General features: G+C 36.8%; 3 protein-coding genes across 7 annotated transcripts in view; 2 read left to right on the top strand and 1 right to left on the bottom strand.

The window, feature by feature from the left end:
• The first annotated feature begins 63 nt into the window (after positions 1 to 63).
• rpl39 (ribosomal protein L39) lies at positions 64 to 1,140 on the top strand. Its single transcript, XM_079439034.1, has 3 exons — positions 64 to 119; positions 333 to 436; positions 934 to 1,140. Exons 1-3 carry the CDS (start codon positions 117 to 119, stop codon positions 980 to 982), a joined length of 156 nt encoding a protein of 51 aa, XP_079295160.1. The 5' UTR covers positions 64 to 116; the 3' UTR covers positions 983 to 1,140.
• Positions 1,141 to 2,491: 1,351 nt separating this feature from the next.
• sowahd (sosondowah ankyrin repeat domain family d) lies at positions 2,492 to 4,967 on the bottom strand. The gene is made up of 2 exons (XM_079438228.1): positions 4,212 to 4,967; positions 2,492 to 3,811 (listed from the first exon to the last, which is right to left on the bottom strand). Exon 2 carries the CDS (start codon positions 3,695 to 3,697, stop codon positions 2,666 to 2,668), a length of 1,032 nt encoding a protein of 343 aa, XP_079294354.1. The 5' UTR covers positions 3,698 to 3,811; positions 4,212 to 4,967; the 3' UTR covers positions 2,492 to 2,665.
• Positions 4,968 to 5,184: 217 nt separating this feature from the next.
• LOC306883149 (septin-6) overlaps positions 5,185 to 22,882 on the top strand; it is a 30,988-nt gene continuing 13,290 nt past the window's right edge. For 4 of the 5 annotated variants that reach the window (XM_079438265.1, XM_079438262.1, XM_079438263.1 and 1 more), the window contains exons 1-5: positions 5,185 to 5,292; positions 6,953 to 7,067; positions 12,110 to 12,305; positions 13,385 to 13,571; positions 15,039 to 15,200. In XM_079438265.1, the coding sequence (XP_079294391.1) occupies positions 5,248 to 5,292; positions 6,953 to 7,067; positions 12,110 to 12,305; positions 13,385 to 13,571; positions 15,039 to 15,200 (705 nt within the window). In that variant the 5' untranslated portion in view covers positions 5,185 to 5,247. The remainder of the gene's footprint in view (positions 5,293 to 6,952; positions 7,068 to 12,109; positions 12,306 to 13,384; positions 13,572 to 15,038; positions 15,201 to 22,882) is intronic. The other variant, XM_079438261.1, reaches the window with a different exon arrangement.

Here is a 22,882-nt window from a genome sequence, read left to right on the forward strand (position 1 = left end):
TCGCTGTGACGGGAAGGAGTCGCCCAGCTCGTGACTCGGATATACAATGCTTGCTTTGCCCATGGTTCCTTCTCTTCGACTACCGCCATAGTGGTGAACGGATAGCCATCTGCGAAATGGTGAGTGAAAATCCTAAAACATCCATAAACAGGTAGTTGTTCTCCTGTAAATCTTTTAATTTTTGTATACCAGTCGAAATTCTTAGGTCGTGGGATTTAGTATTTGACAGATGGATGTTCGGGAAATAATTAAATTGTCCGTCTTCCCCGGCGAAGAGACGCTGGATGATGATAAACTCGAGTCTGACGGTGTGCCTCACATTTCTATTTCAGGCGTCACATAAGACCTTCAGAATCAAACGCTTCCTCGCTAAGAAGCAGAAGCAGAACAGGCCGATCCCACAGTGGATTAGGATGAAAACTGGCAACAAGATCAGGTATGTTTGAACTATACCCGCACCCACATTACCGAAGTGCAAGTAGTAGTTCTTGTTTCTGGTTCTGTAGTTTATATTAGCCAACAAAAGCAGGACGCAATTACAGTGCTAAATTTGTGGGAGTGCTGTCATTATTCCTGCTGAGAGCATCCTTCTGCTCTGGAGTCATGAACACTGTCATGACCCATATGACATGTGAATACTCTGTTGTGGAGACACGTTTCATTGGATTATAGTTGTGCATTTTTTACACTGATGTAATGTTAACAGTGCATTAAAGTGATATACCTGGTGTTTATTCCACTACGTTCTGTTGAGACACTATACTGCTAGATGGGTTATTTTGTATCATTGTAAACCCTCTTATTCATGATTTTCTTGGCTGCATTATTTGTAGTTGAGCAATGCCGTTTACTACAAAAGCCTAGAGTGTAGTGTAATTGATTTTAATGGGTGTTTGCCTCTGTGATGATTTATCTTGGCAAATCTCTTTGCAGATACAACTCCAAGAGGAGACACTGGAGAAGGACCAAGCTGGGCTTGTAAACACGGTTTACTTCAGCTTCCCCCTCCGTCTGTTCCCTGCCAGGACCACCAACTCGTCCAGAGCTGGAGAGAAGCCATGCTATCTGGAACAGCAGTCTCTCTTTTGTACAGATATTCTGGTTATGTCCTTGCTGAACAATAAAAGATTTGTCAACGGACCAGAAGTATTCGTATCCTCCTCTTTTGTGAAAATGGCAAATGTCAAAGTTGACATTTTCCAGTGGCTAGATATGTTGTTGTGCACAAAAAAACATATTTGGTACTAAAACTATTTTACTGGCTTTCACTGAGCTTTAATGTTAATTTTCAGAAAGGCTAAATGGTTTAAGTATACATTTATCTATATATTTGTATGTGTATATACAGTGCCCTCCAAAAGAATTGGAACTGTAAAGGTAAAACTGCTCTGTTGGCTGTGGAGTCAAGACATTTGTCAAATATGTCAAGACAAATATGATTAAAAGATGAATATGAGACAAAAATACAGAATGTCACATTTTATTATTGGGTGATGATTCAACACATGGATGTTTTACCAGCTAAGAAGTTCAGCACTTTTAGAGTTTCATCCCTCTATCTGCTGTGAGCATAAGTATTGGGACAGTTGCCTCACAGGCCTTTCTAAGTGATCAGCTGTGTCCTGTTGCATTAATTCTTCAGATATTAAAAGCAGGGAATGTGTCGTATCAGTTATATCCATTACTTCTGTATTCTGAATCTTGCATTCGATGATGATACACAAACCAGGATGAAGACGAGGGAGCTGACTTTGAGAGAAAAGCAAGCAATTTGGATGCTAAAAGAAAAGAGCATACCTTATGTTCAACTGCCCCAATACTTATGCTCACATCAATGAGTGGGATGAACTCTAAAAGTGCTGTTCTTTTTATTTGGTAAAACATATATGTGTTGAAACAGCTAATAATACAAATGTGACATTCTGTAGTTTTGTCTCATATTCATCTTTTAATCATATTTGCAAATGTCTTGACTCCACAGCCAACAGAGCAATTTTGTCTTTACTGTTCCAATACTTATTGAGGGTACTGTATATATAATATATAGTTTCTGTGGGTCTTAAAAGATTAATACATCCACAAATAAAGACCTTAAAATTAATTTCATGCGAAAGGTCTTAAATTAATAAGGTCACCCAAGTGCGACTGCAAAAAAAAAAAAAAGTTTTTCATCTTATTTATCCATCCAGTTACTTGACCTGAATATTTAACTTCAGGTGTATTTTGATAAATTTATCAAGCGAGTAGATTAGCAAGAGCAAATATTAATGGGATATGAAAAATTCCAAATTATTATTTTTTTTTTCCCCTTAGCCCATTTGGCAGATATTTGTAGTTTTAATCAAACTCACTTAATTTTTAAACTTTTTAAACAGTAAATGTTTGTTTTTTTAATATTCTAATGGTTAAGAGCAAATAATTTAAGTCTTATTTATTAGTAAAAATTAATTAAAATGGAGTAAGGTGTGTGTTTAAACAAAATACTGGTGAGACGTTCCTTGCAGCTTGGTTTATTAAAAAGATTAAAGTTCATCATATAATACCCAGCACTGTCATAAGGTTAAGCAATTGCCACATTATTAAACATAAAAGTTTTATTACTCATAAAGGAGCAAATTTCAAGTGTATAACAATAATGACCTGAAGACATGATTTTGGTAAAGTCTCAGATCTTTTCAAGCAGACCAATCCTGTATAACAGCCTCTTAAATGATGAGAATCGCTGGCGTGTGATTCCTCCTGAACCGTCCACCTCGACTCTACTTTCTTGAGTATGTTCCTCAGCTGGCTGTGCTTGACTCGCACTGTTATTCACGTTCAAGTACCCTACAGAGTGTTCATCATCCCAAGCTCCCAGAAGCTCCTTAATTTCTCTCGGTGCATTGTGTTTGAGATACTGCCATGCTCTTTTCCCACTGTAGTCCATGACATCTATATTAGCACTGAATGCACCAACCAAAGCCTTCACGACTGTGTACTGGTTATGCATGGCAGCTACATGAAGAGGCGTCAGACCTCCACTGCCTCTCAAGTTCACATTCACTGACAGACCCTCTTTTTCTGAATGCCCGAGAAGCTGAATCAGTGTCTCGTCCTTTCCATTTTTGGCCAACCAGTGGAGAGCCGTGAAACCACTGATGAAGTCTTTTCTGCTCAATAAACTGGGATCTTCAGCGAGAAATTCCAGCATAGTGTCACAATTTCCATCCACGACAGAAAGCATCCACGCGTGCTCCATAGGATCCAAAGCCCAGAGCGCGCCGCTGTTCAAAGTGTCCCCATACGGAGCCTCCTCTTCTTCTGACGATGTGTGTTTGGATGATAAAATGCTTGACAATCCAGATTTATTACTCAAAAACAACTCTTTCAAATACTTCTTTCGCATAGCGGGGGTGAGTGAGCCCTTCTCCGACGCGTCCACTGACAGTCTGCGGGAGGCGCTGCTGCCCGATTCCTCCAGCTGTTTCTGAAACCTGGATCTGCGCGAGGAGGCGCTAAACGCAGGAGACGCGGGTCGAGCCCCATGTCTTGACAATCGCTCCTCAAGATTTGAGCGGAATTGGCTTGTTACCCTGCTTTTAGGGGAATCTGCATTACTTACATTATTGCCCAAAGCTTCATAGTCTGAGTCTTTTGGTTCTTCTGAGGGCAGTGCTGCTCTTTTAGGGTCATTAAAGCTGATGGGCCCCTCATGCATGTTGGCGGATCCCTGGGAAGTGCTTTACTCAGATAAGATCCCAATTAAAGAGGCTTACATAACCAGAGAAAACCATCCTCCTTATAGTCACTTCTCTTGCATAAATGTTCAAATCTGGGAGGGGAACAGGAATATATTACGTGTACATTACATGAGATAGTTAATTATCTTAATAAAAAGATTAATAATCTTCATATATTTTAAGAGGCAAACAAACATGACTCGCTTAGTTTTCTCCCTGGGGGAAGAAATGCGCTTCTTCCTCATTCGTGTTCCTCTTTTTACATTTGCTTTTAAAACAAAACATTCACACTAACTAGGCTACTATTTTGCCTTACAATTTTATTTTTTAACCCTGTAGTTTTTGCCTTTTATGTTTTCATAAATTCAGTTGATTTACGTCTGATTAATGTCTGAAAAGTGCAAATTACATCGCACGTTATTCCTTTCATGTTCTTGTAAAGTTGAACGAGGTTTGTAAGTTTTATTGATTAATGTGACTGAACAGGCCTACCTGTCTCTCAGGTAAACCATCCGGTGCCGTATCACCTGTTGTCCGCACAGCTCTTCAAAGCAGGCTATTTTTCCCTCGTCCTATAATTCAAGTTGTTTAGTCTCGACCAAATAATTTCCTGCGGGTTATAGGGCTCCAAAGACCGGCTTTGAACGCTTGGTTTCTCTCAGTTTCTCCTTTCTGAGAAGCAGAACATGATTTCTGTGAGCAAACCGAAACTATTCGAGTGTGTTTTCCTCTCAAGAGTCCACTCCAAACCCTCCCCTAAATAAAGTCTAAAGTTCAAATGGACTAAATCAACACTTGTCTTCAAACCCACGACACTGGCAACTGTTCATTGGCTGATGAAACCGAGAAATTATATATAATAATATTTATTTTATTTTTTGCAAACTTAACCCTGCTTAATTCAGTATGATTTAATATGAAGAAGGCACTTCCTTATGAAATGTTACGCCAGTTTTCACATAAATCACCTTCCAGCAACATACGAATATAATATTAAAACATCTAACATATGTAATGTAAATGAGTCAAATGCTTATGCATAAAAACGCGATGACATTTTAATATTATATCATTATAATATTATAAGTTTTGGAAAATTACATTTAAGTTAATAGACCTACGATGCATCTTTGCTTTATAATCGTAACATATTGAAATCTTGAGTATTTAAAACATATTCTCACAGATTTACGCCATGCAGGATGTTTTGTGGCTATGTTAGACCTAGAAATATGCATTTTAGCGGATGAGCTGAAGAGGACAATACCATTTAATGAAATGGGGGTCATATTGATTGTGATTACGATATTTTGATTATCAGATTGTTTTGAGTGTTTTAATTGTCAAATGATGTGTAATTCGGATATATGTTAATTCGTATATAATTATAATTTAAAATTGTGCAATTACAAAAATAACAGAAGCAGCCTGGCATTAGTCATGAATGGTACAGTCCATCGTATCTGAGCGCGGCTCTGTAACGTTAGCTGCGCTTTGCGTGCGCGAGGCAGTTTCCTGTGAAGGGTTGATGCAGGAGAGAACCATGGCGGCCACTGAGATAGCTCGACAAGCGGTGAGAGCACTGTTTTATTACAAAAATGTGCTTTCGGTTTAGCAAACTAGACTGGCGATTGGTGTGACATATAGTGGAATCAAATAGGTTTCGATTTTCATTTATTCGTGAACGTGATGGCCCATTATCAACAAGCTGATTAATTATACAGTAGCTAAACGCCTGTTATTGTTTGTGTACACCGTTAGAATATACAAACACATTAATTTGTACATTTTAAATGATACAGCTGTTTTCATGGAGCTGTTTTGTAGGAAATGGGTAAATGTTGAGGGCCAACAATAACGGTTCATCCGTTCGTCACTGTGATGAAACACACGGTTTGAAGTGACTACGACTGATGGGTAAAAATAAACAGTCACATCATCGAGGGTCATTGTATTGTAAAATCCATTTAATTCCATTTAATTAATTCTTAATTCTAGTGTAGTACATTTATATTTAGTTGCATTAGCATCCTTGTGTCCTCTCAGCACGCTGGGCGTTGTCTTTCATCAAGTAACGTTATTTCGTACATTAATGTCAGAAACCGGCCTATACAACAATTTCTGATGCTTTTTGTAGCAGCTTGTGTTCTTCTCATTCTGACGTCTCTAATGTGAATACGTAGCTAACAAACATTAGGCAGCAGGCTTGAGCCTGAGCGCAAAATCTGGACGTCTACATCAGTCTTTACTACTCAAACCAAGGGTTTGATCCAGTATGTTCTGGTTACAGAGCAGCCAGTGTTGTGTTCACCCCCTTTGGACTCCTTACAGTTGTCTGGTTTGGGAATGTTGCACATGTGGGTCACATTGTGACTGTTTGTTAAGTCAATAAGATGCTCTTACAGTCTGACTTCTCCTAGTTGCCTGTTTTGTAGTTAATGAAATGTGCATTTTATGGTCCGTGTTATTTCTCAGTAATCCTCATAACGGAACTGATCATCTGTGCTGATTGGTTCTCACTGAAATGGATGCACTTTTGATTACCGTTCATTGCAGTTTAACTTAATGTTTCCATTTGGATAATGGAAATTTCACATTAGACCTGTGCTGATTGAATGCTCACTCTTCATTTGTATTATTTTAGCAGAAATCGAATGATTTGGCACGTTCGCTTGGCTCATTGCATAGGTCACACATATGCAAACACCCACACACCAAGAAAGCCTTTCCTGCCAGAGTATTGGTAGGCCAGGTGGCAGACCTGTGTGAACAATGGTAGAGGAAGTGCTGAAGAATAATATGGCCTAAATTTGACATTTGTGTTATGTTATTTACAACCGCTTTGCTGCATAGGTATCTGCGTTACTTGATAACGGTAACATTTGTCTGCGACTGCAAAAAGTTTACGTGTCTATTTGCCTGAATGTGGTTTCGACAGTTGAGATCAGACAGGAAAGAGGAAGTGCATTGAGCTGAACCTTTGAGATCTGTGCCATAGTATTACGACTGATGTCAAAGCTCTTACAATGAGGTGCATGTTATGTACTTTTGCTCACTGAGTTGACAATGTTTCTTTTTGCATCCTCATAAATTAAGGTGCTTGCAAAGTCTTTCCATTGCTGAGAGTGAGAATATATTACAACTCTGCAAATGAGAAACTCTGCAAATGATCTTTTTTGGTGGAAGTCATCATGCTTGTTTCATTCATATGGTTTGCTTTTATTTCATCTTAGGGAGAAGGTGCACGTGCCGTCCCACTCTCTGGTCATGTTGGCTTCGACAGCATGCCGGACCAGCTGGTCAACAAGTCCGTCAACCATGGCTTCTGCTTCAATATCCTCTGCGTGGGTGAGTGTATCATGCGGGGGCTCCTTTTTTCCTTGGGGCAAAACTAACCATTTGCTTCGGTGTATGTCACACCCCTTCACTGTGAACGCATACTGATTCTGTCCTGTGACCCACTTACTATACTAGTGCACAGATGGAGAGCAGTTGCAGGAACTCGCGATTCGGTTTCTTACCCTGATTTCATGTGTTGCTTGCTAACTGGTTAGACTTTATCTGTTCTTATTCTCTAAAACACTTAACAAAAAATAGGGGAAATAATCTTTCAGACAATGCTGTTTTGCATGTTATTTGACCAGGTCAGTAAAACATAATGCAAACAAAGCTTCTAGGGGAAATAGGCTAGCCTGTCATCAAATTTGTCCCTGTATGTTATGTTGTGATGATGAAAATGTTGTGGGAGTCAGTCAAGGTGTGTGCATGCGTGTTGGTTTGGCAGAGAAATGGTGCCGGCTGAATTCGCCTCTTGATTCCAGGTGGTGTTTGCTGTTGATTTAGTTTGGACTAGCGCCTGGTGTGTGTATTTCAGTTCAGTGTTGTTTAACGTTGGGTTGTGAAGTTGTAGTTGTTCTAAAATGTATAACAAAGAGGGTTATGTTCACACAAAGGAGCAATGCATTTTGAGTAATCAAAAGTGGGTAGAGGAGACCAGACGTATGCTTAAACATCACAAGGCAGAGTCCGACTGAAGCAGTGTGTAAGTTCACCCTTGTTTTTATTAACAGGTGAGTGACGTCATCTGGCTTATACCTGTATGTCATTTACAATTCCTAGAATAGCTTACTATTTTAACTGGTAACATATCAGGAAAAAAGTGTTTCTGTAGGTTAAAAGGTAGAGCATGGTGCTAACAACACCAGTTTGATTACTAGGGAATGCATGAATTGATAAAATGTATAATGTAGTGCAAGTCATTTGTGTCTGATTAATAGATACACATAAAATGTAATTAGTATGTTAAATGTACAGTATTTAAAATGAACACTGTGATATATTACTTTTTGCATGTTTGCTTATTTTCAATTTACATTTATAGTAGATATAAAGTTACAGATGCAAAATTATGTTTAATGTGGACTGCATTTTAATACAATATTATGTTAAAATATTAAGATACAATATGCATATACAAGTGAATATCAATGAATGCTAGAAATGGTTTTAGCTATTTTCAAAAAAAAATCTAAAGACATCTTTTTCGCCACCATCTGACCAATTAATACTAGCACTTACCTAATATTCTATATATTTATTTATATTTATTTAAAAAAAAAAAAATCATTGCTATGTGAACTGTGCTAGACTAACTGAGACTTGTCACAGCACTTTATTTTGTTGCTCTTTCGTTGGTCTGTTTGCTTCTACATTGTAAGTCGCTTTGGATAAAAGCGTCTGCTAAATGACTAAATGTAAATGAAAAAAATGTAAATTTAAGTTTAGCAAATACTTCAAAATAAAAAAGGCAACCAACTGTATTCATCAAAATATTTTATTATGTAATATATCCACGTTATCTAACTGCAAATATAGCATATACTGCCTATTATCTAAAAATAAACATTATCTATAACGCGTTTCATAAAATACAACTACTGGTCAGATTTCCGAGAGGTAAACTAATGCGTTATAATGGCAAAAAATGCTGTAATTTCCTCAACTTCCTGGCGACTGTGCTTGAGAAGCACTGAAATGAATGGGCTTCAATGCTGAAACTATCGGTTGTTTGGAACTATTGGCTGCTCCATGACACGCTTTACTTCCGCATTCCTAAGTTCCTATGGGAGTGTCGCAACTCAACGTCAACTCAAAGGCGATCTGATTGGCTGATGCCTGCGTTGGCGCTTAAAGTTTTCTACTTCTGCCGCGTGCAATGCCAGTGAGGCAACGCTTCGAGAGGCGTTGACTGTGAATTTGAATATTTTTATTTATTATTGTTAATGTTCTCTTATGTTCAACAACTTAAAGCTTTAAAATTATTCACTTTAAGGGGTCTAAAATAAAGAAAAGAGACAATTTGTTGTTACTCCAGCACTTTATTATACTGAATGTCCTGTGTTTTTGTTTTTGTTTTTTGTACTTGAGTGCCATACATTTTGGTTGAAAAAATTAGAATCATGTAAGAGAATCGTGTTCTCAATTCCCATGGAGAAAAATCGTGATTCACATTTTAGCAAGAATCGTGCAGCCCTATGCTATGGGAAAATGTTTATGGCAAACTGTGAATCAGGCATATGATGCCGTCCCTCACTAAAAGAGGCCTTATGCCAATAACCCAAGTAAAATTCTAGCTAACTCTTGTGCCTGTGTGGTACTATGAAGTAGGGGTCGACCGATTATCGGCCTGGCCGATTATTGGCACCGATATTAAGCATTTGTATGATAATCGGTATCGGTCATTTTCAAAACCGATGTGGCGATAAAATGAAAACCACTATTTGGCTCTGATGCAGCCTGTCGGAACTCACCACTCTGTGGCCTAGAGCAGTCTCCGCCCACCGCGCATTTGATTTGTTAGTCAGGAGTCCGACCAATCAACGTGGAAGACTAAAGGCACTCTCACACCGAAAGCGCTTGCTAACTGGTGCTGCTTCATCACGCATCAGTTATCTCTCAAAGGCAGCAGCAGACGTTGCTCAAGTTGCAATAAATTACAATCCACTACACTGAAGTTGTAAAAACCTCAATATTATCTATTTATGGTTTCCGAGATGGGGGAAACGCAGGGGGAATCGCGGAATCCAGTCATATAAATAGCATTTACTGTATAACGCGGAGTCACGGAATTAGTCAAAGTTTGGATGAACTAATCAAAAGTAGGTCAGTACACTTAAATCAATTCACAATATGGACTATCTGTAAACATTAAGCTGCAAAAAGACTATTTAAATATGAATTCTGCATGTTCGGCGTGTCTCTGTATATGTGAATGGCACAGACGCGCGGTTTTGACACACACACACACACACACACACACACTGAAGTGCGCGACGCTCGCGGTGTTTTCCACATCTGCCATGTCACTAAATGAGGACATAAATATATGAACATTATCCCCAGAACTGCTCTGAGAGTTACTTCATGAGCATTTGACTGTTTCGTTTGAGTAAAACGATCGTCATATCATAAATAGGCTACAGAAACTTAAGAGGTCCTCATGGCAACCCGTCAAAATAAAAGTTTGGTTTATTTACTAATACTACTACAATTATTACAACCTTTGTTTAAAAGAACAAATCACACAATACGCTATTTCTTCCATGTTTTAATTTTAATAGTAAAGATAAATTAAATTAATGTTTTATGCCTTCATTTGCACTGCACTGTAAATGAAAACTAATGGAAATTACTGTCACATAGGCCAAGATTAAGATACTGTCACATAGGCCAAGATTGTGATGACGGAAATTGGGACATTTCAATAGGCTATTGAATCAAGTGAGCCTATAACAGTCTATTAGTGTTATAGTTTCATTAAAATAGTTGCGGTCTTCTTCGCAACTTCTACAATGGAGCTATGAAGAAAATAAAATTATTTACACTTATTATATACATTGCGCTTTTTAAATTAATCAATTGATGTGCATTAGATGATGAATTGAATAGTCCCCTCTTGTAGGTTATGATTTAGTCAACCAAAAATAATTAATGAGGAATTATGAGAGGTTATGCTATTACACATACATTTCTAACATGTAAATTATTGAAGCCAAATACTTACATTTCCCCAAGCTGTTTAGCTGTAGTATTTAGTATTCATAGGCTTAATCATGAAGCATACAGTGGCCCCACTTTTAACTCTCTCTTTATATATTACCCTTATTGTAGATGGATGCATGGGGGAAGACAAGAGTAAGAAGTGCAACCAACACTAGGGAAGGCCATTTTTGTTAGAACCTTGTTATTCTTAATTTTGACATTCATTTTCATTTTTACACCAGACATATATATCGGTTCAATATATCGGTTATCGGTCTACTTGGTCTGTAATAATCGGTATCGGCATCGGCCCTGAAGAACACATATCGGTCGACCCCTACTATGAAGTGTTCATGATTTTGTTATTCACTTTGCCTTTTGAATTATTTATATGAAGACAGCATTGTTTCAGATTCTTTGTTAGCATCCCTTAAAGTTCAGGGCATCTTCCAGGGCTTTTATCCCATTTCTGCTAAAGCTCTAAGGAGGTAACGACAGAACTCTCTAGAAACTAGTGTGTAGGGAATTTGACAAATGGCAAGGGACCATTGTCAAGCAGGCCTTTCTCTCCTCTCTTCATTCCTGATCATTGATATTCAGGTTCAGCCTCAATGCTTCAGGTTTAGTGAATGCTGAGTGCTTTGGCATGCTGTAAATATAATGCCGTGATTATCTGGAGAAGAGATGAGATGCTTGTGATTCATATAACCATCATCTTTGATTGAGTTATGTGATGATCAGTGTGTGATGCCTGCATTACCTTTAATTCCAGTTTCACGATTTTCATACCTTGTGATAGTCACTGTTCATCAGTATTTGATCTGGCTAGAGTATCGCTGCTTTATTTTTAGGTGTCAGACGAGGCTTTTTGCTCATGCCTGTAGTGAGGGGCCCGTGGGAATGGGATCTACAGGCTGAATTTATGAAGAAATGGCAAATCCATCCGTATAATTAACATTCTGGTGGTGTTGCATGATGTCCATTTCTACTGCGCTTGTGGTTGTCAGGAAAGCAAGAATAGGACCTTTAGGCAGACTGAGCCAGGATCGCTGCATGGCTTTTAGACTTTTACACACCGATTATGCTGGTTAAAATCTGAAGTGTATGCATCAACAAAATAGTGCACTTTTGTATTAAAGCTGATGTGTGTAATTCTGATGCTAAAAATTCCTTTTATCCTTGTCTGTTATGTAGAGACAACTATAATATAGCAAGCCTTATTTTATTATTTAAAATATCCTATACACCATTATAGAAAAAATAATTAATTAAGAATTGTGTATGTACATAGTAATATTTTTAAAGGCTTAAATTTAGAGCCTGGTAACTTATTGCGGTGTTTCTTCCAGGCGAGACGGGTTTGGGAAAGTCCACCCTCATGGATACCCTGTTCAACACCAAATTTGAGGGTGAACCAACACAGCACAATCAGCCTGGAGTACAGCTCAAATCCAACACTTATGAGCTACAGGAGAGCAACGTTCGCCTCAAGCTCACTGTGGTCAACACTGTTGGCTTTGCAGATCAGATCAACAAAGAGGACAGGTGAGGTCTGCTTGTGATCAAATGAGGTTAAGGAAACCAATGCTCAAGCTGCTTTAACCAGAGAAAAAAATTAATCGTATGATGATCCAAAATGTTACTTATAAGCTTCCACTAGTACGTTTGTCATTTGATTTATAAGTAGAATTTGCTTACTTATATTTAAAGGGATAGTTCACCCAAAACAAACAAAAAAAAGCTGTTAATTTACTCACCCCCAGGCCATCTAAGATGTTGGTGACTTTAAAAAAAATTTTTTTTTAGCAAAACAGTAAAGAAGATTTTTAGGCAATTCATCAATTCACGTTTTTGGGTGAGCTATCCCTTTAATAATACATGGAAATTTGTGTCAATGCGATTAAACTATTTTATTATAAACATAATTTATTATTATTATATATTAAACTCGGCCTGATATGTTTAATAACAGAATACACCTAAGATGAGAAACTAAGATCAGCTTTATTTGTCATTAGTCATGACTGCAAAGAACATTGTCTTGGATTCTTTTTTTTCTTTCTTTTTTTGGAATTCTACAACAATAAATGATTTATTTTTACTGATAAATTAAAAGATTCCACAGAGGATTCACTACCCTCTTATGCCCTTGTTTATTTTGGGACTTCAGAGTCTTTAATGAATTTTTCATTAGAAAAAAAAAAACTTATTTTCTTGATCTCTGTCATGTGACACTTTTGTGTGCAGAGCTCATTATAATATAAATGGTGTATGGTGTCAGGAAACCAGATATAATCCCACTTTCAGGTTTCTGATGCCGTAAGACAGTTATAAAGGATTTTCATGGCATTCAGATTTGACTGAAACAGCATGTTATTAAGCTGAATGTTTGTGACAAGCTTGATTTTGCCTGCAGATGTGGTTTTATGAGTCTTGAGCTATTCAACTATTTATAGATGCCTGAACCAGTACCTTTTCCCCTCATAGAGTTTTATTACAGTTCTGTCATAAGCCTGAAGCCTTAAACTCTTTGTATAGTAACACTAATCTTACTTAAGTGTTTTTTTGTTTTGTTTTTTGGCTGTAAGTAATTATTTCCGCTTCTTTCATTGTTCAACTTGCAGTTACAAATCTATTGTGGAGTTCATCGATGCTCAGTTTGAAGTGTACCTTCAGGAGGAACTGAAGATTAAACGCACCCTACACAGTTATCATGATACACGGATCCACGCCTGTCTGTATTTCATCGCTCCCACTGGACACTCACTAAAGTCCCTTGACCTGGTTACTATGAAGAAGTTGGACAGTAAGGTTAGTGATGCATTTTATTAAAAAAATTTTTTTTGATCACACAAGTTTGACCAGTATGATGATATGGTCACCAGGATAAATATCTTTGTCGGTGCAGTATTTTAATAAACAATGCACTACTCCATGACTGTAATTTAAACTTTTTTTTTTATTATTATTCTAGCAAATACAACTTTTATAATTTAGCTAATAATAAAAGTAACGTCTGCTCCATAAATGTGGCTTAGCATTATTTACTGTTTCACAGAATGGTTGATGTGGGTTATTAAGCATTCAGCTGATGGCTATGCCATGTTTAATGCCATTGGAGCTGTGTAGAAGGTCAGCTGTGTAATACTGCATTCTCTTTCATTTCTCTCTGTGCTGCACAGACTCCCTGAACAAAGATGGTCTCTTAGATCTGAAGCTGAGCCTAACAGTTGCCTCGTATGCTTGAGAAGAGATGCCTGTGTACTCACACTGTGGCTAAACCTTTATTTAAAGTGCCTGTGTGAACCTCACAATTCATCAGTAGTAAATTACAGGAAACAGACAAAGTGTAAATCTAGTGGCCAGGCTACTTAGAATAGTATTTAGATGGTGGTGTGGGTGGCAGGGAGTGTAAAAACTGAGTGAGTGGGATCAGAGCACTCCATATGTGCACTTGTGTGTCATGAGTGGAGGAGGGGTGTTTGATTATCCCCCCTATTAGCATGGTTAGCACTTATCTTGCATAGGTAGTTTATATCCCTCACGAGACCTGAGATTAAAGGAATAATTCATCCAAAAATAAAAGTAATTTACTCGCCTTCAAGTTGTTCCTAAACTATGTCTTTCTTTTGTGGAAAACAAAATAATTTTTAATGAACATCCAGGCCTTTTTTTTCTATAATATATAATGAAAGTGAATGGGGACAGAGGTTCTCTAACTGAGCTATCTCTTTAAATGTCCTCTTTGAATTGGTTTCAAAGTGAATATCAAATAGCTGCATATGCTTAATTCTGTTCTGTTTGAGGCACATTTAGATGTGAGCATGATGTGCTTATGTAAGCTTTCACAGCATTCTATGGAGTTCATTTTAATTGCATTAGCTGCTCCTAATTAAAATTTTAAAGAGATTTGTGCAGATACAGGTGTCTGCAGCAGCCTCTGCACATAAAGTAAATGCAGTATTTTTCAGCATTCCGTGTGCCATTTATTCAGTTTGCTCAGGCATAAAAGAGGAGAGAAGCTGAGTATCTATATTTATCTGGACTTAGCCAGATGTTCCGAGGTTGCTTTGAGTTGCTTACATCTGTATTTAGTAATTTATTGCCTGAGTGGTTGAAAGTTAGCTGTCTGAAAGGAAAATATTTACTCACTAGAGCTGTTTGGGGTTGTATATGCACTTTGATTGTCATTTTAATTCATGTGTGTATAAATGATTTAATTTCTGATTACTGATTATTCCCAAATGCCTACAAAAGTCTTTCTCCTCTTATGTACAGGTGAATATCATACCTATCATCGCCAAATCAGATGCCATCTCAAAGAGTGAACTTGCTAAGTTCAAAATTAAGATCACAAGTGAGTTGGTGAGCAACGGTGTCCAGATCTACCAGTTTCCCACTGACGATGAGACTGTGGCAGAGATCAACTCCACCATGAATGTAAGTCACTTATATTTGGATAAAAAAAATTATTTTCAGCCGAAACCGCTTTGAAGGGTCAAAATCATTGAGAGGTTTTTTTTTTTTGCTAATTTAATTAGAGCTTCTTCGATGACACGTTTTGACTCTGTCTGTGTTTTACGTGTGCACACAACGTGGATAAACTACTCAATTGTTTAAACCATAGGAAAATGATAAACAACTTACCTCAGAAAAGCCATTCAATGTCCAAAACACCTTAGTCAGCTGGAAAAAATGACTCTAGGAATGAGAATTGTAATAAATGTATTGCATTATATTACATACTCATTTTTTTTTTTCATATTTTTTTTTATGTCTTTCAATTAGTGGTTGACCTGATATTTGTTTTTTGACAGCCGATGCAGGGTGGCCAATAAAAAGCAGATATATTTTTTTTAATTTGAATTAATATTTAAGAAATTTGAAATCATCTGAAAATGGATTAAAAAATAAATGTGTTAAATAAACCCATTTATACTTTAATGTAGGGCTGCAACTAATGATTATTTTGATAATCGATTAGTTGGCCGATTATTCTTTCGATTAATCGATTAATCGGATTAAAAAATATTGACCAAAAAAAACACTATTCCACATTCTGCCCAATGTTCTACAAACAAACGTGACAACTGAATGCTATGAAAACATACAGTGCTTAATTTATTAGACCACTTATCATAATAAAGAGAAAACATATTTTAGAAATTTGTCAAAAATTTGTTTAAATTTAAAAATGTTATTGTCATTTATTGGACATAATAATAAAAAATGGCCTCATAACAGCTTGCATTCTTGCTGGTATTGTTTATGTACTTTTTGACTGCAATTGGGTATCGCGAAAAAAAAATACTCAAATAAAAAATACAAGAAAAAATAAGTGCTCTGGTTTTCTTTCATAGATAACAGCAATAATGATATTATAGCATTAAAAATAGCCTACTACTGTTACTAAAGAGCTTACACATATTGGAGTACTAACCAGTACAGAAAGCCGAAAAATGATTTTGGTTATCACCAATACTGTTACTTTAGAGCAGCAGTGGCACAAACCTTACATAAACACATTGTTAAACTTACATAAATTTGTTAAGCATTGTAAAAATTGAATATAGTTTAAACCTCTATTAAAAATTTAAATAATAAAGATAATAATAAAGACGAATAAAAACACAAACTCAGTGTTAACCAACAGGTAAGAGTAATGTTCTGCAGGAACTACTTTGATCACAGTCACCTCGTCATTTCTTTATCCTGTAAAAGGCCGTTATGGAGCGTCTCATGTTTATATTCAGACAGACAATTACACGCTGTTATCCCTTTAAAGTTCCTACTCTCATAAAATATTCGCACTGCATGTTGACTTTTAAACCTTAAATTAACTTTCAACAACAGATAATTCAGCACAGTGGATATGTTTGCGCTGAAAAGCCTATTAATTGTCTCCCTCTCTACTGTGTTCTGTCCGTCTGACGCGCGTGCGCGCGCCCGCCGCACCGGCTCTCATTCGGTATTTTAAACTTAACACAGACTGTCAGGACGGACCTTTATGCAAAAATGGAAATGCTCGCGTGAATTTGTGGCATTTATAGATAAGGATATGACCGTAAACTGAACGTTTTTGCGCTGAGGACGCACACGCATCTGTCAAAGCGCCTGACAGGGCAAGCCATTACTCTTATGCATTAACTTAAAGCTTAAAATAAAGAATTATCATGTTTTGGGCAGCTTGGATCACGTGCTTCTCCGGCAGAATCTCATTCTGTTTCCTCCACTATTTTTAGATGCATTTTGTCCATAGAAATGCATTATTCAGTGCCGTAATTTGACTAACCAGCTGAAGTTGGACGTACACTGTGGGCAGACCCGATTAATCGATAATGAGAATCGTTGTCGATGATTTTCATAATCGATAATAATCGATTTTATCGATTAGTTGTTGCAGCCCTACTTTAATGACAAAGTATTTTTCGCAAATAAATAAAAATGAATAAGAATATAATTAAAAAAGAAGTAAACACCGTGACCAACAGGGCACTCGGTATTCTGGGAAGTTTGTGTGCATTGGGAATCATATTTTTTCAAATAAAGGTAACACCCATTTTACATACAGCACACAGTGAAAATGACATGAATATAGCAGTGGGCAAATGCATAAAACGCAGCATAATTTAAAATCACGAGTTTAAAGTTTGTTGACTGCACGTCTCCAGTGAAGCTGAACTCTCCTCCTGTCCGCATTCAATTCGCACAGACCGACCGTCATGCAGAGAACACGCAATCATGCAGGATACAAATGCACACTTCACAAGATCTCACAACTGGATTGGTTTGCAAGGTTTGTGAAATTAAATGTTCATTAGTCATTCAGAGATTAATTTAAATGATATAAATGCGTATTTGCTGAATGCTGATGGCAAACAAAGTATTAAAATGTTTGCCTTTCTATTACTACTAATATAAAAGCAATCGTTATACAAATTTTTGTTACTTAATTCCTTTGTTTAACAGTTCTATCTGATTATTAGACAGACTTCTATCCGTATTAGATTGAACTGTTAACGACAACAGCGAACAAGAGGGAGGACTGTGTGCTCAGGCGCTGCAGTTCTCAGCATGTCAAAATAAAAGTATGGCGCACCGTCAAAATAAAAATCACATCTAATGCATCGGCCAAACAGGAAAACTTCTCAGCCAATGCCGATATTTGAAAAAATGCCTTGCCGATATTTCGGTTGACCACTACTTTCAATATTTCATTATGTCTTTATTATTTAACTTGTACTGTGGGAAGTCGTGGCCTAATGGTTAGACAGTCCGACTCGTAACCCAAAGGTCACGGGTTCTTGTCTCAGGTCTCAGGATTGTAGGTGGGGGGAGTGAATAACCAGCGCTTTCTCAATACCACGACTGAGGTGCCCTTGAGCAAGGCACCGAACCCCCAACTGCTCCCTGGGCACCGCAGCATAAATGGCTGCCCACTTCTCCGGGTGTGTGTTCACGGTGTGTGTGTGTTCACTGCTGTCTGTGTGTACACTTTGGATGGTATAAATGCAGAGAACTAATTCCGAGTATGGGTTACCATACTTGGCCACATGTCACATCACTTTAAAATAGTTTAAATTTCACAACAAATTAAATTGGAGTAGAAACATGAAATTATTTGATTAATTTATTGATTATTAAATAAACTTATTTTTGGTTTTCAGGAAGATGAAAATGTGATTTTGGTTTAAGTTCAGTTACTAATGTCACATGCACTAAACATGATGTTCTTTTAATATGTGTAGAGTAATAATTATTAATATAGCTGCGAGCAGCGATGACGGGCCCAAGCCGTCAGCATACGCCATCCCGGTGGCATCGATAAAACGGTGCCCAGCGAGCACACACATTACAGTAACCCTCTGGCAGTTTGGTTTTAAGGGATACGGCAATTAAAGGGTTATTCCAAACCATCAACTCTGTGAAACACACACACACAGAACAACATATAAAACTTTAAATTCTGTGAAAATATATTTTTCATTGGTAGTTGATGTTAGTTAATGCATTTACTAATGCTAACAAATGAGAAATTATTATAGTTACCAAAGGTTTTAATGATTTATAAGCATTTTTTAATGATTTATTTTTCCATTAACTAACATGAATAATTTATTCTAACACAAATGAATAAAGTAAAACATATATTGTTAATATTTAATGTTATTTGTGAATTAACCAATGTTAAAAACAACATTATTTAACTGTTGTTAATTTACATCATTAATAAATATATACCATTTAATGTTTATCAAAATCAATTCCAAAATGTGTTAATATATTATTACATTTTAAAGTTTTATCTTTTGAACATGACTATTTTTCTAATATTAAAAATATTTTGTTCATTGTAAGTTCATACTATCAATGAAGAATTAACATGCTGTAAAAAATATATTTTTCATTGTTAGTTCATGTTAATTAATGCATTCCCTACTGTTAACAAAAGAGACTTAATTATAAAGTGTTATCAAAACCTTTAATGCTTTATAAGCATTTTTTAAGGATTTTATTGAGAAGTTTAAACAGACCCCCTCTCTCTCTCTCTCTCTCTCTCCCCCTCCACACTCACTGAACTCACACAGTCAGTCACCCACCCAGTCACCTACCGCAAACATTAGAAGCACAGAGACAGGAGAACTCTGATAGTTTTAATTTTCTCCTCTCCATAGTGTATTGTAAATTCATGAAATTAATCACATATCCTCAGACGGTCTTGTTCTGTGTATGTAATTTTTTATGAAGTGTTTGGAAGCTGCTCTTTAAAGATAAAAAAAAAAAGTGTTCTTTTTTACTGTAACTTTAATAAATTGCCATTAAATCACCGTTCAAGATATCCTAAATCAGTCCGCAATGTAGCATCTTCAGTATCTTGGAAGCATGTGAAAAAATGTTTGGTGTGAATTTTTGGTTTCTGCTTGAAGGAGTATGAATTTGTTTACAGCCCGTTTAAAAAAAAAAAAAACACATAAAAAAAAAAAATAGCCGATTTCCTGTTGGTCGTAGCTAATGACTGTAAATTAGAAAGTTGTCCGGATTAATAAGAACAATTTATGTACCGAGTTTGGTGTCTGTAGCTATCATTATATATATATATATATATATATATATATATATATATATAATCATTAATAATTATATACCATTTAATGTTGATCAATATTAATTCCAAAATGTGTTTATATATTATTACATTTTAAAGTTTATCTTTTGAACATGACTAATTTTCTAACATTAAAAAGATTAATAAATGCTTTAAAAAAATTGTTCTTTGTTAGTTCATACTATCATGGAAGAATTAACATGCTGTAAAAATATATTTTTCATTGTTAGTTCACGTTAATTAATGCATTTCCTAATGTTAAGAATTGAGACCTTATTATAAAGTGTTATCAAAATCTTTAATGATTTATAAGCATTTTTTAAAGATTTAAAAAAACAGACCCTCTCTCTCTCTTTCTCTCTCTCACCCACTGGCTCAATCCACACAGTCACTCACACAGTCACTCACACCCCACCCCACCCCCACCCCTCACTCAGCTGCAGGCTGACAGGGATCTCTCACTCAGAAGCAGTCTAAGAGCTCTCTGATAGTTTTCAAATTTTCTCCTCTGCATAGTGTATTGTAAATTCATAAAATTAATCACATATCCTCAGACTGTATTGTTCTGTGTATGTAATTTTTTATGAAGTGTTTGGAAGCTGCTCTTAAAAGATAAAAAAAAAAAAGAAATGATCTTTTTTACTGTAACTTTAATAAATTGCCATTAAATCATCGTTCAAGATATCCTAAATCTGTCCGCAATTTAGCATCTTCAGTATTTTGGCATCATGATAAAAAATGTTTGGTGTGATTTCCGTGTTTCTGCTTGGAGGAGTATTAATTTGTTTACAGCCCGTTTTTAAAAAAAACCCACATTAAAATAAATATAGCCGACTTCCTGTTGGTCGTAGCTAATGACTGTAAATTAGAAAGTTGTCCGGATTAATTAGAACAATTTATGTACCGAGTTTGGGGTCTGTAGCTAAAACTAACCCCCTCATTTTTGACAAAAGGTGGCGCTATAGAGTGCCTCTTCCACGCCCGTATATGAGCTTTTTCCAGTGTCTAACTATCATTAATACTCATATGTGTGTTGAGTTTCATGACATTCTAAACATGTTATCTGCCTCAAAATCACCAGAAACGAATTTTCAACTTTGACACGTTGCCATGGCAACATAATTTTAGATATCAATCTTCCCTTCACAGTTTTACATCGGCCGTGTTTTGACATTATTCTGGTGAAGTTTGAAGCAAATCGAGTAAAAATAAGATGCTGAATTCAAAGCATTTTGAAAACGACACACTTCCTGCAGCCAGTTGGTGGCGCTATAACTTTCAGTCATAATAGTCACATCTATCCGATCGGCATCATACAAAGAACAAATCACTGAAGTTTGATCTACATCATACAATGTATGTGGACGTTATTAGGCATTTCCTGGGTCTCATTTTTCGCCATAACTTCATCGCCTCGCCACGGGCAAACCGTTCGACATATCAAAAATATCTTCGCAATTTAGCGTCCCCAATGTCTTGAGATCATGTTCACCGAGTTTGGTGGCAATCGTATGGAAATCCTCAGAGGAGTATATCAAATTCCAGAGCATGCGCTTTTTAAACAGCCCTGAATAGCCGACTTCCTGTTGGGCGGAGCCTATGACATGCTGCGCGGAAGTTGTTCAGCTCAATGAGTTCTATATGTGTACCGAGTTTCATATGAATACGTGCAAGTATGTGTGAGCTATACATCAAGTTTTCTGACAATTTTCCAGGGGGCGCCGTAGAGCCCCTGTGCCACGCCCGGGTCCCAGCCTCAGCGGCGTCCTAATGGCCGCAGGTTCCAATGTGCGTGCCAATTTTCGAGAGTTTTCGGGCACGTTAAGGCCCCCAAAAGTGCCCGGATGATTGAAATAAAAAATAAAAAAAAAAATAAAAAAAAAAAAAAAAATAATAATCCTTAGAAGAACAATAGGGCCCTGCGCCTTACTGGCTTGGGCCCTAAATATTGCTTATATTAAAAAAAGGCCCCTAACCCTGAAGTATTAAGCTTTGGTGTGTAACTCATCCTACATTGTATGTGTTTCTGAAATGAGTGATACCTAAGATTGTGCAGATAGTTAAGAAATGTTTTGCCTTTGTGTTTCTACGTCTAAAATCTAGTTACTATGTGCTATATAAGAGAACAAAATGCACTTACAGTATTTTGTATTATTTGATTACAGAAATAAGATTAAGACTGATTCATTCCTCTTCCGCTTGAAATCCTTTTACATAGAATCAATCACAAATGTGCTATGTCCTGTTGTGCTTGGAGACAACACAGCCATATTTTATACTTCAGCGCTTGTCCAGTTCTCATTTCACATCATAGTTCAACAGTTTAAGTGAGAATGAGTCCATATGGTGTCCAGCTTTCCTGCCTATGTTTGCTCACAGGAAATGACACCACAAAAGGAGAGGCATTCTTCTTCAGTGGACTCTCACAAGAACATGTTTTTACTGTGGGATAGACACACTCGTATAGAGCAGGCTGAATGAATGAATGTCAGTTCACCACACAGCCTGTGCCTGCGGGGTTGCTGTGGAGGTCTCCCAGTACTGGTTAACCATGAAAACAAAGATAGCTGACCTCAGGTCCCTTCCCACTCATTTCAAATGGGATGTGCCCTCATATTTTTCTCAGTAGATTTAAAGGCCATTCTTGGCTAGTAAATGTTATCTTAACAAGGTAATTTCTTTATGAGGGTTTCACCACTGTGAGACGTAGTAGCACTTGAGTAGAGAGGTGGATGATGTGTTATTCCTCTGTGTTAACGCTCTTAGAACCATACTGATTGACAGACAAATGCATTTAGTTAAACTACTGTTTATAGGCCTTTAGAAAGGAGAGTTTTCAGCAGCCATTACTCCAGTCTTTAGTGGCACATGATCCTTCAGAAATCATTCTAAAATGCTGATTTGGTGCTCAAGATTTTTTTTTAATCAATGTTGAAAACAGTTGTGCTGCTTAATATTTTTGTGTAAATCGTGATACATTTTTTTCAGGATTCTACAAAGTTACACAGAACAGCAT

Source organism: Barbus barbus, assembly GCF_936440315.1.
Source record: "Barbus barbus genome assembly, chromosome: 17".
NCBI lineage: Eukaryota > Metazoa > Chordata > Actinopteri > Cypriniformes > Cyprinidae > Barbus > Barbus barbus.